The sequence below is a fragment of the Phycodurus eques genome, chromosome 10, assembly GCF_024500275.1.
Source record: "Phycodurus eques isolate BA_2022a chromosome 10, UOR_Pequ_1.1, whole genome shotgun sequence".
NCBI classification, from domain to species: Eukaryota; Metazoa; Chordata; class Actinopteri; order Syngnathiformes; family Syngnathidae; genus Phycodurus; species Phycodurus eques.
The window spans coordinates 1,270,525-1,286,620 of record NC_084534.1 but is presented as its reverse complement, the minus strand read 5'-3'; the positions used below and the strand labels follow the sequence as shown (position 1 = coordinate 1,286,620).

The window sequence follows — 16,096 nt, the reverse complement described above, 5'->3', positions numbered from 1 at the left end:
ATAATTTATTCGCAGTTATGATTCTGACTGTCGCATGGGAATGTGCTTGAGAGAATTTTGAAAATATGGAAATTCAGACGAATTTGGACTAATTGTTCTGGAAGGGAATTTCTATAGGTTGGCAACTCGTACGTTGGCAAGACATCAACTACATTTCTTTCTGCAGCATTCTCGACAAATTTGTATGCCAGTGCTTGTCTATTTGGTTTAAAATATTTAATTAGGGTAACACTTTGATGTCATCCTAATTTTGGGACTTTTTTTTTATTTTATTTTTTTTATTAAACCAAAGCTGAACTAAAAACTATTTTGCAAACCTGATTCGGCATAGTCTCCTGTGTACAACCTGGACATAACTTGAAGTTAGTAATAGTTAAATATTACCATGCAAGATTCTTTTGCAATGTCCTGGATAAATGTCCTGGGAAGCAAGTGGAAATTGACACCATTTTATAAAAATGTTTTTACAGGATATCGTCAAATTATCGTTATCGTAAAATAGAAAAAAATATGGAGATATTTTTATTTGCCCATATCGCCCACCCCCAGGCAGCATGACATATTTCACACCGCTCAGCAATACTTGGGCAACATCAGCAGTAACACAAAATTTAGCGAGTAGTCAGGCCTTCAAAACAAAAGCACGCCAGTAAAATAATAAAATAATTTTGAAAATCACCAGAGTGAAGTATTCGAACTCTGAATGTGGTACTTGCTGCTGCGAGTCTTTCAAAACTCTCCCGCTACTCCAGAATGCTACTGCTGAGTCCTGACTAAAAGTACAGGAAGACAAAAGTTTCCCTTTACTAAATATGAAATTAAATAAAAGGGAAAATTGCCAAAACATGGACCTTGTGTATGGATTGTGAAAAAAATTATTAATTTAAGCGGATTCAAAACTTTATTTTGATTTATTTGACGGCATATCCAGAGATGCTGAGATGACATCATTGTGTTCCCCCTCTTTTCCCCCGATTCTTTTCACACTGTAGCATTAGTGTGAAGATTATTATTATTATTATATATATTTTTTTAATGTACAACAGCAAAGTAAGTGTCACACGAAGTATTTGGGCAGAAGCATTAGCTTGATTATCAACCAAAGCAAAAAAACAACAAAAAAAATGAAATTCTTAAATATTGTAAATGAATCTGTTAATTTAATGAATTAATAACTAATTCCACACGATTTCGGTCCCATGATTCTGGCCCTCACATTGAGCGCGTTTACACTTTTTGTAGCCACAGAACGACAATACCATCTTCACACCAAAACGGTTAATAATTGATCCATAATTAACACGTGGGACAGGATTGTCCCCCAAATGGTCCTCGCCCTCATTTACGTTACCAAATAAAGAAAAGTTACTTCGTTGTCAACAAATCAGGCAATCATTTAATTCATTCAAGCATTCATTATTTTCATTCTTCTGCAAATTGACAGCTTGAAGAAAAAAAAAAAAAAAAAAAAAAAAAAAAAATAGATATATACATGATATAAATACAAAATTCCATTCATGAAGAGACAATATATGAAAAAGGTTTGCCCCTTATAGTACAGGTTCGGTGGATGAATCACTCTATGACAATGATAAAAATTGTACCATATGACAGATTCTTTTTTTTTTTTTTTTATGGAAGATTAGCCCCATAGAAATTGTGCGATATAATTACCAGTTAGTTTCTATTTAAAACATTGTGTAAAGCACTTTAGAATAAGTGATACCAAAAGATGTACAGTAGTGCACATCGCTAGACTCATTGCATCCATTTTCTATGCCACTTGTTCTCATTAGGGTGGCGAGTGCGCTGCAGCTATCCCAGCTACACATTGCAACAAGCTTCTGTTTTTTGGGGTTTTTTTTTTTTTTTTTTTTCATGAACAGTTTTCTTTGCTATAAGTTCAACATAAGGGAATTTAATAGAAGGCAGATTCTCCAGTTATAAACATGGAAAACAGCACATTTAGAGTCTTGAAACACGAATAAATGCAAGAGAAAAAAACTATCCATTTCGGTTACTTCAAACATCTCTGTGATGACAATCAATCACACAACAAAGTTACATTAAAATTGGTTCATAAAACCTACTAGAGCCAAAATCATTGGCAGACATTTTCTGGAACACCTTCCGTCAAAAAGGAAGTTAGTGTCTTAAAATTTGGGCAGCAAGATTTTCTCCTTGACAGGATAAGCAGGTAATTCGAGTTCTGAACTACTTTGGCCTTTTCATTTCAACTGCCATGGAAAATGAAACTTCACATGCTTATCCCAATCTCTTCAACTTTCCAGCCGCTGGAATTCTTTCCGAACTTGTATACCAGCCGCCGTCCATCAACCCGCTCCAGGATTTCCCGTTTGTAGTAATACCTGTGGATGGAGGACATCAATTAATCCATGTTTAAGATCGACAGAAAGCAGCCCACTTCATCTAAAATATGCTTTTTTTTTCATACTATTTATAGAATTGGGACAGTGATGACTAGCCACAGCAGTGCAAGGGATCTTGAACAGTATTAGCCTTCAATAACAGATTCATTTCGTTAAGAAAATGTGTGAATGTAAAACTCAATCCAAGATCAATCATTGTTTGGATCTAAGACAATACATTAATCATAAAACTGGATTGGCCAAATAATAAGTAATGTGGCAGTATAGATATTTCATTCGAATGGTTAAATGTTGCTGCTGCCTTTCACACGTACTGACCTCATAGCACGGCTGAGTTTCTCATACGTCATGCTGCTGTTCTTCTTCTTCTGTCCCCACATCTGAGCCACAGCCTCAGACTTCAGGAACTTAAAAACACCCTCACGGCGATCTTCCCACTTCATTAGGCCTTGGTTCTTCTCTGGGTGGATCAGAATATCCCTGATAAACTCCCAAAGATGAGTGCCCCGAGGTGCTGCAGCCAAGACACAAGGCACTGTGAGCTTCATGTGTATACAATTGGATGGAGTATTTCTTAATTGTACTGGTAAAATGTGAGATAAACCAAATCTGATATCTGTCTAATTAGAATCTAAAAATTATATTCTGTTCAATTTCCCAATCATCTTCTTACCATGTTTGTTCTTCTTCGACGGGTCATAAATATTGCTATGTTCTCTGCTGACTTTAGGTGGTCGCCCCCGAGGTCGTTTAATTTGTGACTCTGTTCTCTCCTTCTTAATCAGCGTCTCTGTCAACAAAACAGTTCATGTTCAGATGTTGACTGAAAACTACTCACGCTACGGAGGAATTCAAAGAATCTCACAATTTTCCACTCACTTGAAATCACGGGGTAGGAGAACTCTGGGTCAGATTCTCCACTGACAGACTCTGGTGAGCCAAGGTTTGAGAAGCCGAACAGACCACCTGATGTAATAAAACAAGAGTAACATTTTAAGTCCTTCAATTTCTTTTCACAGGTAGATGGGCAAATAAAAATAATGAAATACTGACTATTGGATGAGGAGCTGCACTCGCTATCAGACAGATTATCAGACAGATACTCGTCTTGCAGAGGTGTCACGGCCCCCATGGTCAGGCTGAGCAGATCATAATTATCCTCGCTGTCAAACTCCATTTTGCTAACTGCGTCTGGACCTGTTTAAGATAAGTAGCAACCTTAGGATTTCACTTCCAGACGGTGTTTCGTCAACTCTTTTGAAACTCTTGTACCTTGACCAAATTTGACGGTGCTGATCAAAGGAAAGGTGAGGTTGTCTGGAAGGTTTAGGTTGTGTAGGAACCTATCCAGAAGCTGGCAGGTCTCATTTAGCTCTGGTCCTGATAGACTCGTCAGTTCTGGGAAGGGGAAAAAAGCCCGTTTGCTGTTAAGGTATGCACTTTTGACGAAAACAGTTGACTCGGTTAGAGGTTATAGAAAGTGCCGGGAATCATACTTTGGCACTCATTAGAATTTGATGAATGCAGCTTTACCATATTTAGCTTTGAGTTCTTGCAGGTTTTGGTGGAGGTGCGGGCCAAGCTGAGGTCCAAACACCATGATCATCTGGTCTAGGTTCATCTGGCAGAAGGTGTGACCGTCCATGGCACAGTAGGACAGAATCAGGGTACTTGCATCAAACTTGGTGCTGTCGGCATGGCCGCTGATCCACTCCATAACGTTTTCAGCTGTCCAAAAGAGGGGATTCATCTGACCATACCACAGACCTGTACAGAGAGGGAGCAATTATTTCAGCAGTTCAGCAGTGTAAAGGTGGCACATTGAAGGGAGGATCCCTCTCTGCACCTGCTGCACTAGTTATCATTCCATATTTAAATGTAAATCTAAATTTCAGTAAGACAGAGATTAAGAACAATTGAAGTTTTATATAACCTTTCAAACTACATCTCATAACTTCTGCAATGCGGCGCTATCTTGGGTATAGATTAATACCAGTCTGCCTCACTCCCGGGTGGGGCTTTATTTCTCTCGGGTCAGAAAAACAAAGACCGAGTTGTTTTACCAATGAGGTGGTACCGCTTGACGATTATGGTGAGTTAAACATTGACTCTCTAGTAAATGATTTGTCCCGCGGTGTCTAATTGAGGTCAAAGCAAAGTTCCATGAAGTAATGGTCTGGCTTCATAAATCTCGAAAATAAGGGATGAGCTTTCGTATGCGGTAAAGAGTCAGGTGAAAGTACCAAATATATTTTGCTGAACAATGGTCTCGGAGCCCAGGCGCACAAAAAAACTATTTCCATTTGATACATTCCGGTGCACTGTACATGTGCAGATAGTGTTTCTCTCACCAGTGTTGGAGCTATAGCTGAGGTTGCCGTTCTGCTGGGTGTTGATGATGGGTTGATGGGACAGAACATCAGGAAGACCATTCTGGTACATGGTGAGGTTCGCGTTTGTCAGCACACTGCTGAGGCACTGAGATGCCATCGAAAAGAGCTGGGAATCATGTAAAAATTCAAACACATTTCAATTTTATATCGGAAGATATTGCATTTTAAATTCATTCAAATTCCAAATACATTTCTTTTCTGCCTTGACGTATACTAACATTAAACCGAACACAACACCAATTGAAAATATCTTTTTTACCTGGTTAGATCCACAGGATGATGTAAAACAACTATGATCCAAGACAATGCGACAAATATGTATTTTGGGGGGTGTCTTCTTGATATCTTGTCTGCCGGGTTTCTGTGTAACCTCTCCCTCTTTGCCAAAGATGCACCTGCTGCCTCATTCAGTCTCTTCCCAGTTTTAATACTCTTGTTCGAGGGCGGGGGTGGTCTCAGGTGAGTTCAGGGGAATTCCAGTTGAAGTTAGCCACACCTCCAATCCTCCTCACCTCATCCTCCGCTCTAAGCACGCTCATCAACGAAAATGGAATGATGGATGTTTAAAAATGTTGATGATGTTCATTTTCACACACGTCACGTACATCTTTTCTATCATATGACTTATTCAGAGTGAAAATGTCACTACTCCGTTGTATTTGGCAATATGCTGCTCAGCGATGCCTGAATGTGGTTAGTTTGGATAGTTCCAACACATTTAAACAAAAACAATGTAATCTAGACTGTTATTCTCAGCATGTAATACAAGTATTGTAGTCTAAGAAAAATCCTAATGAAGACAACGAGTGTATTCATTGTTTATATTGATTGCCACGCATACCTTTGTCTCAGCGTGCAAACAAAACTGATCTCTTCTGATTGTGAATGGGGGCAGAATGTGTGCTCAATGCTGTCATGTTCAACTTGAGATTGTGATGTACAGTTTCTAAATTACTCTGTTTTGAGACGTGCGCCAAGTTTGGTCGGCATGACCAAAACAAGCCATACCAGTGCAACAGCTCTCGGCTCAATCATCAATCCAAAGTGCGCTGGAAATGTCATGTTTCTGAGAAATGTAATATTAAACTTCAACTGTTGAATGTTATTTCGCATGTATGTCCGATGAGTATGTTACTGATACTATGGAGCCTACAAACATTTTGTTTTATACATAGACCCAACATTTGACACTTCAATTCTTGCAGTAATAAGTTGATTGGAAACTCTGAATGGCCCTGAGGTGTGAATGTGTTCAGGGTGTACCCCGTCTCCAAGCCCGAAGATAGCTGGGATAGGCTCCAGCACGCTCGGGACCCTCGTGAGGATAAAGCGGTACAGGAAATGGATGTATTGATGAATTCTTACAGTATATGAAGCTGGGCGAGGCTAAATTGAAAAACAGGGAGCAAACTCAAGGCAAAGGTAGAAAATGCAACGTCATTATTTATTGTCTCTTAACAGTGTAGCAGACTGAGGTGTGTTCTATGTTATGCATAGTTGAAGGCTTCTGGTAGGGTTCTGTACACTCCGGAGCTTTATGTTGCTCTTTGGTGATGCCTAGTGGTGACTGATCAACGACATACACCTCCACGACACCTTCCTCCGCTCATGATGTCAACATTTGTTGGTTGATGATCACTTTATCATCATCTATTATGCAGTTCACCTATCTGATTAGAGAACATGGGTGAAAGAAACCATGTTGCCTGGCATGCCCTCTTGGTTCGTTCAGGTTTTAAAACCTCGATACTGTGATTTGGGACCATTCAGAGCATAATAAAGCAATTATTGCTGCTAAAAATATGTCAAGTTGTTCCACACCCCACAGGAACTTCCGACTTTCTATTTTTTCCATCACAGCGGAAATGCAATGAAGAGCATCTACCTACCTACCTACCCACCCACCCGAAGAGCTCTGAGAAAGAATTGTGGCAAGGCACAGATCTGGCCAAGGTTCCCAAAAAAATTCTGCTGCACTTAAGGCTCCTAAGAGCACAGTGGCCTCCATAAATCCTTAAATGGAAGACATTTGGGATGACCAGAACCCTTCCCAGAGCTGGCCGTCCGGCCAAACTGAGGAATCGGGGGACAACAACCTTGGTGAAAGAGTTAATGAAGAATCCAAAGATCACTGTGGCTGAGCTCCAGAGATGCAGTCGGGAGATGGGAGAAAGTTCTAGAAAGTCAACCATCACTGCAGCCCTCCACCAGTCCGGGGCTTTACAGCAGAGTGGCCTGACCGAAGCCTCTCCTCAATGCAAGGCACATGAAAGCCCGCATGGAGTTTGCTAAAAAACACCTGAATGACTCCAAGATGGTGAGAAATAAGATTCCCCGGTCTGATGAGACCAAGATAGAACTTTTTGGCCTTGTGTGGAGAAAACCAGACACTGCTCATCACCTGCCCAATACAGTCCCAACAGTGAAGCATGGTGGTGGCATCATCATATTGTGGGGGTGTGTTTCAGCTGCAGGGACAGGACAACTGGTTGCAATCGAAGGAAAGATGATTGCAGCTAAGTACAGGTATATCCTGGATGAAAACCTTGTCCAGAGTGCTCAGGACCTCAGACTGGGCCGAAGGTTTACCTTCCAACAAGACAATGACCCGAAGCACACAGCTAAAATAACGAAGGAGTGGCTTCAGAACAACTCCGTGACTGTTATTGAATGGCCCAGCCAGAGCCCTGACTTAAACCCAATTGACACATGTCTGGAGAGACGTGAAAATGGCTGTCCACCAACGTTCACCATCCAACCTGACAGAACTGGAGAGGATCTGCAAGGAGGAATGGCAAAGGATCCCCAAATCCAGGTATGAAAAACTTGTTGCATCATTCCCCAAAAGACTCATGGCTGAACCTGAACCTCAAAACGGTGCTTCTACTAAATACTGAGTCTGCATTTTCTTTTTTCATAAATCTGAAAAAAAAAATCAAAAATTCTGTTTTTTTTCTGTCAATATGGAGTGCTGTGTTTACATAAATGTGTTTACTTAAATCATTTTTAGCAAATTGTTGCAATACAACAAAGAGTGAAAAACTTAAGGGGGTCTGAATACTGTCCGTACGCACTGCATAATCAAATCGTATGTATGTAAGTGTACGCAGCTTTGAGACAGAGCTAAAACAACAGAGGTTTATAGAGGATATGTGTAAACACTGTTTTACGTAGGTCTTTTGACAGACAAGCCAGTGGAAAAAACATCTTCAAGTCTTCTCCCAAATTTCACAACATCATTCACACCCTTTTTCCCCTGCACGTTAAGAAAAGCGTAGTTTGGAATGCAGCCCTGCAGGTTTTTGCTCTGATGAGGCGCAAGCTTTCATGACCTGGGGGCAAACAGCCAAACAATTTCATCACTTGCCGCCTTCATTCTCTTCCGCTCATTATGCTTCACTGCCTGCATTATAATGACGGGGGCTTTCCACAGATACAACAAGTGTATAGATGTGAAGAGTGACCATACGAGCGTGCAGCGTGACATCATCACAGAGGAAGTGCAATAGCTACCCTGAAGGGTGTGATGAGTCAGACCACAATGGTTGGTTATTTGACAGTTGACTGCTTCAAACAACAACTTCAGACTACAAATACTGTACATCTGATTGGCATATGCAACACCAGGCACCAGGCAGTCCAACAAAAATATTGAACCTTTGAATACTGCATTTCGTATATCTCGCTAAATCGTATCTCTGGACCAACTGTACACTTGACAGTAAGTTTGGCAGTGTGAATCTAATTACAGTTTTCCTTTCCTTTAATCTTGTGGCGGGGGACAGTGGCGCTCCTAGGTGGGGGACAAGTGGCCAGTGCCCCCTCAACACTGTACCTGGCCCCTCCATACAGTGACTAGACAGTACCGTCCTAAGACAGCAGCATCAACAGCTGGTGCCCACTCACTACACACTGGCCGCACAATGAAAATGAGCAAGGAGTCATCGCACAGAGCACAACCTCCACTTACGGTACCAAAACACTGCAAAAAAACGAAAACCAGGAGGTGAGTAAACCACACAACTAGAATTATGGGAAAACACAAGAAACTTCTAACGTTACAACTTGCACATAAGGTATGTACAACATGTCGCTAGGCATGGTGGGAAGTCTGCTACAATATATGCTGGCGATATTAAAATTGCGATATTGCACACATGGCGAAAGGAGCGCGTGTTGCTCAAGTTCAATATTCTCGTCGGATCCTTTCGTGCGTTTTGTTGAAACCCCCAGCAACGAAGTTGCCATCCACCTGGCAGGAGGAAATCAGAACCGAGAAGCAATTACTATGAACTGCAGAGGAGATACCGCCGATCAAAGATTGTTGTTCGTCCACTTCATGAATTACAATAGCAGCCTGTCAATGTCAACTCGAGTTAATGTTGCTTCTAGCTAACATGAGTTAAGTTTACCAGAAAAACCAAGCAAACCCGCAACTGTAGCCTATTATAATAAATGTTGTGTATTCCTTTCCACTGCTCTTTGTTGCCTTCAAAAAGTGGAAGATGTCGAGCTTCAGCTAAATTTCAGTCTTAGTCCCCATGGTCAGACTTAGAATACAATTAAAGAAGGTACTGAATACAATTAACGAATACAATTTAAAAAATACCATGAATAAATCCATTCGGACAATGCGTGTGTGTGCACGTTCGTGCGCGTGTGTTGAAAATTGTGCCCCTGGTCCCAACCCCCACCCCTCAGTAAAATTGGCCTAAAAACACCACTGGTGTGAATATTTGGCTTAGTACTTATTATTTGTAATTAACAGAGTGTACTATATCATTTATTTTTGTAAACTGATTTCAGAAAGATAATATCAGTTGCTTAATATTACAACCCCAATTCCAATGAAGTTGGGACGTTGTGTTAAACATCAATAAAAACACAATACAATGATTTGCAAATCTTGTTCAACCTATATTTAATTTAATACACGACAAATACAAGATATGTAATGTTCAAACTGATAAACTTGATTGTTTTTAGCAGATAATCATTAACTTTTTAATTTTATGGCTGCAACACGTTCCAAAAAAGCCGGGACATGTGGCAAAAAGGACTGAGAAAGTTGAGGAACGCTCATCAAACACCTGTTTGGAACATCCCACAGGTGAACAGGCTCATTGGGAACAGGTGGGTAGAAAAGGAGTTTCCCTGAATTGCTCAGTCATTTACAAGCAAAGATGGGGTGCGTGAGAAAACAGTCGAAGAGTTGAAGGACAATGTTCCTCAACGTACAATTGCACGGAATTTAGGGATTTCGTCATCTACGGTCCATAATATCAACAAAAGGTTCTGAAAATCTGGAGAAATCGCTGCAAGTAAGCGGCAAGGCCGAAAAACCAACAAGAATGCCCGTGACCTTCGACCGCTCAAGCGGCACTGCATCAAAAACCGACATCAATGTGCAAAGAATATCACCGCATGGGCTCAGGAACACTTCAGAAAACCAATGTGAGTAAATACAGTTCAGCGCTACATCTGTAAGTGCAACTTGAAACTCTACTATGCATAGCAAAAGCCATTGATCAACAACACCCAGAAACGCCGCCGGCTTCTCTGGCTCCGAGCTCATCTAAGACGGACTGATGCAAAGAGGAAAAGTGTTCTGTGGTCCGACGAGTCCACATTTCAAATTGTTTTTGGAAATTGTGGACGTCGTGTCCTCCGGGCCAAAGAGGAAAAGAACGCAAACGCAAAGTTCAAAAGCCAGCATCTGTGATTGTATGGGGCTGTGTTAGTACCAATGGCATGGGTGACTTACACATCTGTGAAGGCCCTATTAATGCTGAAAGGTACATACAGGTTTTGGAGAAACATATGCTGCCATCCAAGCAACATCTTTTTCATGGACGCCCCCGCTTATTTCAGCAAGACAATGCCAAACCACATTCTGCACGTGTTACAACAGCGTGGCTTCGTAGTCAAAGAGTGCGGGTACGAGACTGGCCTGCCTGGAGTCCAGACCTGTCTCCCATTGAAAATGGCGCATTATGAAGTGTAAAATACGACAAGGGAGACCCCGGACTGTTGAACAGCTGAAGCTGTACATCGAGCAAGAATGGGAAAGAATTCCACCTGCAAAGCTTCAACAATTAGTGTCCTCAGTTCCCAAATGTTTATTGAATGTTGTTAAAAGAAATGCGATGTAACACAGTGGCAAACTCCTCAATTCCTTGCAATTGTACGTTGAGGAACATTGTCCTTAAACTGTTCGACCATTTTCTCACGCACTTGTTCACAAAGAGGTGAAACTCGACCCACCTTTGCTTCAGGGAAGCTCCTTTTCTACCCACCTGTTCCCAATGAGCCTGGGATGTTCCAAGCAGGTGTTGGATGAGCATTCCTCAACGTTTTTGCCACCTGTCCCAGCTTTTTTGGAAGTTAATGATTATTTGCTAAAAACAATCAAGTTTATCAGTTTGAACATTACACATCTTGTCTTTGTAGTGTATTCAATTCAATATCGGGTTGAACAAGATTTGCAAATCATTGTATTCTGTTTTTATTTATGTTTAACACAACGTCCCAACTTCATTTGGAATTGGGGTTGTAATATGTGAGCGTGTCCATAAACTGTTCACAAATCCCCAAAGATGGATCACTATATATACAGAAAAGGATTATATTTTATTATTAAGGTAGGTATTGTTTAGTTGAAAATCTCTGATTAGGCAGCTGATATTATCTTTCTGAAATCAGGTTAAAAACACACAAAAAAAAGATATAGTACACTCTTTAAGAATTACACATTTCATTGCTTCCCTTTTAATCATTTTATTGACCAACTTTTCAGCTAGCAATCAGTACACAAATGACAAACACTGAGCATCATTTGTATTTACATATGTATTTTTAATGATGCCATAAACTTGCAGGCCATGCAAACATGTTCATTGTCGCGATAACGGTTGGCCCCCTTACCTTTCATCCCAAACTTGGAGCAAATGATTTCATGTGGCACCAAACACGCCCAAAAAACTGTCATGTAAAGACTTCCAGACTTCCAACATTAGACCCGATTGCAGCAAATACAATCGGGTCTAATATGTCGTTTTGTCTTCTATTTGTGTGTCTTTTTCCTCAACATTTAATTCAAAGGTTTATCAAGTATGCATTTTTAAATATACTGCATGTATTAATGATAATTCACCAACATAGATCCTGTAACTTCGACTTAACTGGTCATATTTAGTCGAAGAAAAAAAAACTGATAGCATCTCCTGTGCATGCGTGCGTGTGGATGCACTATTGCCACCTGCTGGTTAAGATTTCTAACTACACCTAAAAAAGGAAACTAAAATGAGCAACGTTATGTTTGGGGCGCAGCTTGATTGGCCACGTTCAATTATTAATGATAATTGTAAATAATAGGCATCTATAAAAACAAGTGAATAATGAATTATATCACATTTACTCTTCCCTCTCATTCACACGACTGAAACGCTCTCACGCGCAATACTGAAACGGTCGCAAAAGCAAATTTATTTATGTCGCGCGTTTCCTACATGTCTACAATGTGCTTTACACGATTAAAAGCATTTAAAAAACAAAAGGAAGGAAGAAAAAAAAAAAACAGTTAATAAACATCTAAAACAAAGAGGGGGGGGGGGAAAAGAACAAAATCTTTCTATCCTATCTGTGTGTTTCATTGTGTCGTGAAAAATCAGTGGACCCCCCACATACTCAAGGTTTGGCATTGCAGAGTTTCAATTTTATTTTTTTATTTTTTCAATTGTCTTAAAATAATTTTTCAATTCTTTCCATTTTTTTTTTTTTTCCATTTTTCCCCAAATGGGGCATCAGTCACCCGCAAAGTTTTGCTCGTCATGGTCCCACACGACTATTTGAAAACAGAAGTCAGGAATCGGTGTTTGTTCAACCACTGAGCAAGTTACTGTAAAACAATGGGTTTGGTAACCCCAAAAAAAAAAAAAAAAAAAATGCTTCGATTATACCTGTAATATTCTCGACGTTGTTATGAAATCCAACAATTTGGAATGTTGGTGCGGAGTGGAGCGAGAATCATACAAGGTTTCGCTGCCTTGAGTTTGACACTCGTGGTCTAAAGCATTACAAATAAAGTAACGTTTGAATTATTATCACTTGCCATGGTTCAATCATTCCCCCGCAGTAATGGTAGCAATAATGAAATCGCAATCGTAAAGCCCTACATCGTCCACGTTTCCAATCGATTGTTTATCTCCTGGCTTGACCTCGCGTGATTCTCATGCGCTCGCATGTGCTTGACCAGCGTCCCTCTGTTATTGTAACTTTTCTTGCATAGGGAGCAGCTGAACGGCTTCTCCCCCGTATGAAATCTCATGTGCGAAGTTAATGAGCCCCTCCGAGTGAAGTTTTTCCCACAAAACACGCAACTAAAAGGTTTCTCTCCTGTGTGCACTCTCTTGTGTCTGTCCAAACTTGCCTTTTGATTAAACTTTCTGCCGCATTCAATACAGCCAAATGGTTTCTCTCCTGTGTGACATGCCATGTGTCTCTGCAAATTGTGGTTGTATTTGAATATTTTGCCACACTCTGGGCACTCGAAGCACTTGGCCTGATTATGGGAGCTAAGATGAGGTTCGGGGTCGCTGTATTGCCCCGAGTCGGAAAAGGGCCGGCGATTGTTGCGAGTTGCTTTTATGACACTGGCTGCAGCCGAGTCAAAAACCGCATCGGTGCCTCCACAGTCTTCTTCATTGAGGTCACTTTCAACTGGTTCACATAAGATGCAAGTTGGAGAAGCTTCCTGTCTGTGCTCAACACTTTCTCTTTGTTGAATTGTAGACGCAAGAGATTTCTCTTTCACGTCTTCCTTTTCCAACGAGGCAGTCACCTCTTCCGATTTTTGACAGTGACTTGTCCAGACTTCTTGCAGTTCCTCTTTGACGAATGGGGCCATTGGAGCCTCTCGTTCCAGACTTGGTCTCCTCCCGTCATGCACAGAGGGGATGCGCTGGGATGCATCTGAAATACAAAACACGAAAGGAAACAATTCGGGGATTGAGTCGCTGATAACTGTATGTAGCGGTGTGCATTCGCCCGACTTGAAACAAAATCTAAACCAATCAAAGTGTTGAAAATGGCTTGTTCTCTTTGACGATGCGCGATTTTTATTTTTTTTTTTGCATTCCTGAAAAATGATGGCTTTGGAGATGCGAGGTTTCCATTGTCAAGACACTTCCGAACATTGGCCAGTGCCAGGATTCGCCGCGTTGCTCAATACGTGTAGCTGTATTTGTATTTTTAGGTCAAAGATGTCATAGTTTAGCGCTTTAGTAGTCGTTAATTCATCTACGTAAGAGAACACAATACAGCAAAATCTGACGACTGTTGGCGGAGGCTTGAAATGAACTCTCCACATCCACACCTTATTTGGCATTGATATTACCACAGCAGATATTGAACTACAGTGGGGTTCAAAAGTCTCCACACCCCTGTTATAATACCAGGTTTTTGTGATATAAAAGCCGAAACCAAGACGTTGTCCACCATTAATGGTGGAAAACCTGTTTCCTGTACAACTAAATTGAAAATAAAGAAATATATATATATATATTTTTTTTTTTTTTGAGAGGGGGGGGGGGGAATAACAAACAAACAACAACAATAAGCAATTGAGATAATGTGGTTGCACAAGCGAGCACGCCTCTTATAACTGAGAATTTTGATTTGATTTGATGTTTTTTTTTTTTTTTTTGGGGTGTGTGTGTCAATGTCTTTATGTCCATCTGCAAAGCAGACCTGATCCGCGCTCCTCGATCGTCGTGCCGCACGGCTGAGCGGCTCCCCGCGGCCTGCTGCGACGGTGCCGGAGCTCGTCCTCAAACTCGGCCAGCGCTTTTTCAAATATCGCCATAATCTCGTCAACGGCCACGGTCAGTCTCTCGCTGACAAGTGCTCTTAATAAGTGAACGGAAGGCATCCTAAAGTCATCGGCAGCCCAAGTTGATGCCTGGTTTTCTGCTGTTTTTGTTGTTGTTGTTGTTGTTTTTTCTCCGCCCCACTTTCTTCTTCTTCTACTTCTTCTTCTTCTTCTTCTTCTTCTCTTCTTCTTCTTCTACTACTACTCCTCCTCTTTCTTCTTCTCCTTCTCCTTCTTCTCGTCTCGCTGGTTGCACCAATCATTTGTCGGGGTGCCCACCGCCATCTAGCGTTCATCACCTACATTACAGCAAAACGCAGATTCCCCCCCGCCCCCCCCCCCCAAAAAATGGAAGGTCGCACCAGGAAGAAATGTGATCAGATCATCAAAATCGAAATGGTTTCAGTTGTCAACAAGTGTGTGCAGTGAGGCAGACAGAGCGGCTGCTGTATTTCTTTTTCTTTTTTTTTTTGCATCCCGACTGAGCGCGACAAAGAACACGGTGCACTGTGACATCTCCAACAACCCCACCCCCCCACACACACACACACCCCCACCCTGCCCCTGCCGCCTCCCATTCACTCTTGTCTTCTCCCTGCATCCCTCCCATTGCTTTTCTCCTCTCCACTTGTTCTCCCCACTGTCGGTGGCGACGGGCGGTCATGTGATGTTTTAATACCCTGGGATTTTCTTCTGGGCACGCTCCGAACGGCCTCAGTCCAGACCTTATTTATCGCCCGTTGCATGTTTAACATGGCTCCACCTGGCCGTAGGACGACGTGTTAGAGCGCCGCCCTTTTATGCCTTTGATGGACTCTATATGCGGTGAAAAAAGGCAGAAGCAAGGCGTGGCGGCATCAGTCGTGCAGGTGGCTGGTAGGTGACGCGCTCCCGTTTGATTGCCATGCCGTGTTTCTGCTTAGGAATAAGGGATGTTTCTACGATACGAAGGACAAACGGGCCAAATGCATCTCTCGGACGATTCGCGCTTGTCCCGCTTTCATCCGATGAGCAGGATCCTTACCGCACACGCATGGTACCGATGGAGACTGTGACGTGTCCAGGTTTTCATCGGAAGCCAGTCCCACCCTGAATTCTGCTTCCATCGTTTCCCGGATCTGAATTTAACGAAACATGGGCCTACTCGATGTCACACCTCCACTGCCCTTGAGGGTGATGGACAGGTTCTGGCTCCCCATCACCATGGTTACCGCTGCCAAACGGCACACGCTAGTGCAATCAGCCAGTGTCTCCGAACCTTTCTTGAGCCAGATCAAAACAGTCCACTGCTGTTGAAAAAAATGCCCTCAAACAAGCCCATGAGCCCTTTTCCTAAATAATCATGACTGTTGGCCACGTAGCGGCTAAAAATAGAGGGATTTTACTGCGGGTGTGTCTTTAGTGCCGATGGCCACATGGCTGCGTTAAACTAATCCAAGCCAATT

The 16,096-nt window shown here is 41.8% G+C and overlaps 3 protein-coding genes across 6 annotated transcripts in view; 1 reads left to right on the top strand and 2 right to left on the bottom strand.

Moving 5' to 3' along the window:
• Window positions 1–1,838: 1,838 nt before the first annotated feature.
• On the bottom strand, window positions 1,839–5,197 carry elf3 (E74-like factor 3 (ets domain transcription factor, epithelial-specific)). The gene is made up of 9 exons (XM_061687781.1): window positions 5,043–5,197; window positions 4,742–4,889; window positions 3,924–4,157; window positions 3,663–3,788; window positions 3,444–3,587; window positions 3,270–3,356; window positions 3,064–3,180; window positions 2,709–2,904; window positions 1,839–2,369 (listed from the first exon to the last, which is right to left on the bottom strand). Exons 2-9 carry the CDS (start codon window positions 4,878–4,880, stop codon window positions 2,258–2,260), a joined length of 1,155 nt encoding a protein of 384 aa, XP_061543765.1. The 5' UTR covers window positions 4,881–4,889; window positions 5,043–5,197; the 3' UTR covers window positions 1,839–2,257.
• A 7,182-nt stretch (window positions 5,198–12,379) lies between these two features.
• On the bottom strand, window positions 12,380–15,929 carry LOC133408293 (zinc finger protein 135-like). Of its 2 annotated transcripts, none has more exons than XM_061686980.1 (2): window positions 15,676–15,929; window positions 12,380–13,753 (listed from the first exon to the last, which is right to left on the bottom strand). In XM_061686980.1, exons 1-2 carry the CDS (start codon window positions 15,755–15,757, stop codon window positions 12,954–12,956), a joined length of 882 nt encoding a protein of 293 aa, XP_061542964.1. In that variant the 5' UTR covers window positions 15,758–15,929; the 3' UTR covers window positions 12,380–12,953. The 2 variants fall into 2 exon arrangements, with proteins under 2 accessions (XP_061542964.1, XP_061542962.1); XM_061686978.1 differs by lacking the exon at window positions 15,676–15,929 and adding an exon at window positions 14,531–14,858.
• plekha6 (pleckstrin homology domain containing, family A member 6) overlaps window positions 15,265–16,096 on the top strand; it is a 109,215-nt gene continuing 108,383 nt past the window's right edge. For all 3 annotated transcript variants that reach the window (XM_061686973.1, XM_061686969.1, XM_061686967.1), the window contains exon 1: window positions 15,265–15,527. The gene's annotated coding sequence lies outside the window, so the exon portion shown is untranslated. The remainder of the gene's footprint in view (window positions 15,528–16,096) is intronic.

What these genes read in the sequence shown, in the direction of transcription:
- elf3 (XM_061687781.1), bottom strand. Translation starts at nt 4,880, where the DNA reads ATGGCATCTCAGTGCCTCAGCAGTGTGCTGACAAACGCGAACCTCACC. An exon ending in CTCCTACCCCGTGATTTCAA is followed by an intron (nt 3,181 to 3,269) that starts GTGAGTGGAAAA and finishes TTTTGTTGACAG; the next exon opens with AGACGCTGATTAAGAAGGAG. An exon ending in GTCGAAGAAGAACAAACATG is followed by an intron (nt 2,905 to 3,063) that starts GTAAGAAGATGA and finishes TCTTGGCTGCAG; the next exon opens with CACCTCGGGGCACTCATCTT.
- LOC133408293 (XM_061686978.1), bottom strand. Translation starts at nt 14,711, where the DNA reads ATGCCTTCCGTTCACTTATTAAGAGCACTTGTCAGCGAGAGACTGACC. An exon ending in GATCGAGGAGCGCGGATCAG is followed by an intron (nt 13,754 to 14,530) that starts GTCTGCTTTGCA and finishes TTTGTATTTCAG; the next exon opens with ATGCATCCCAGCGCATCCCC.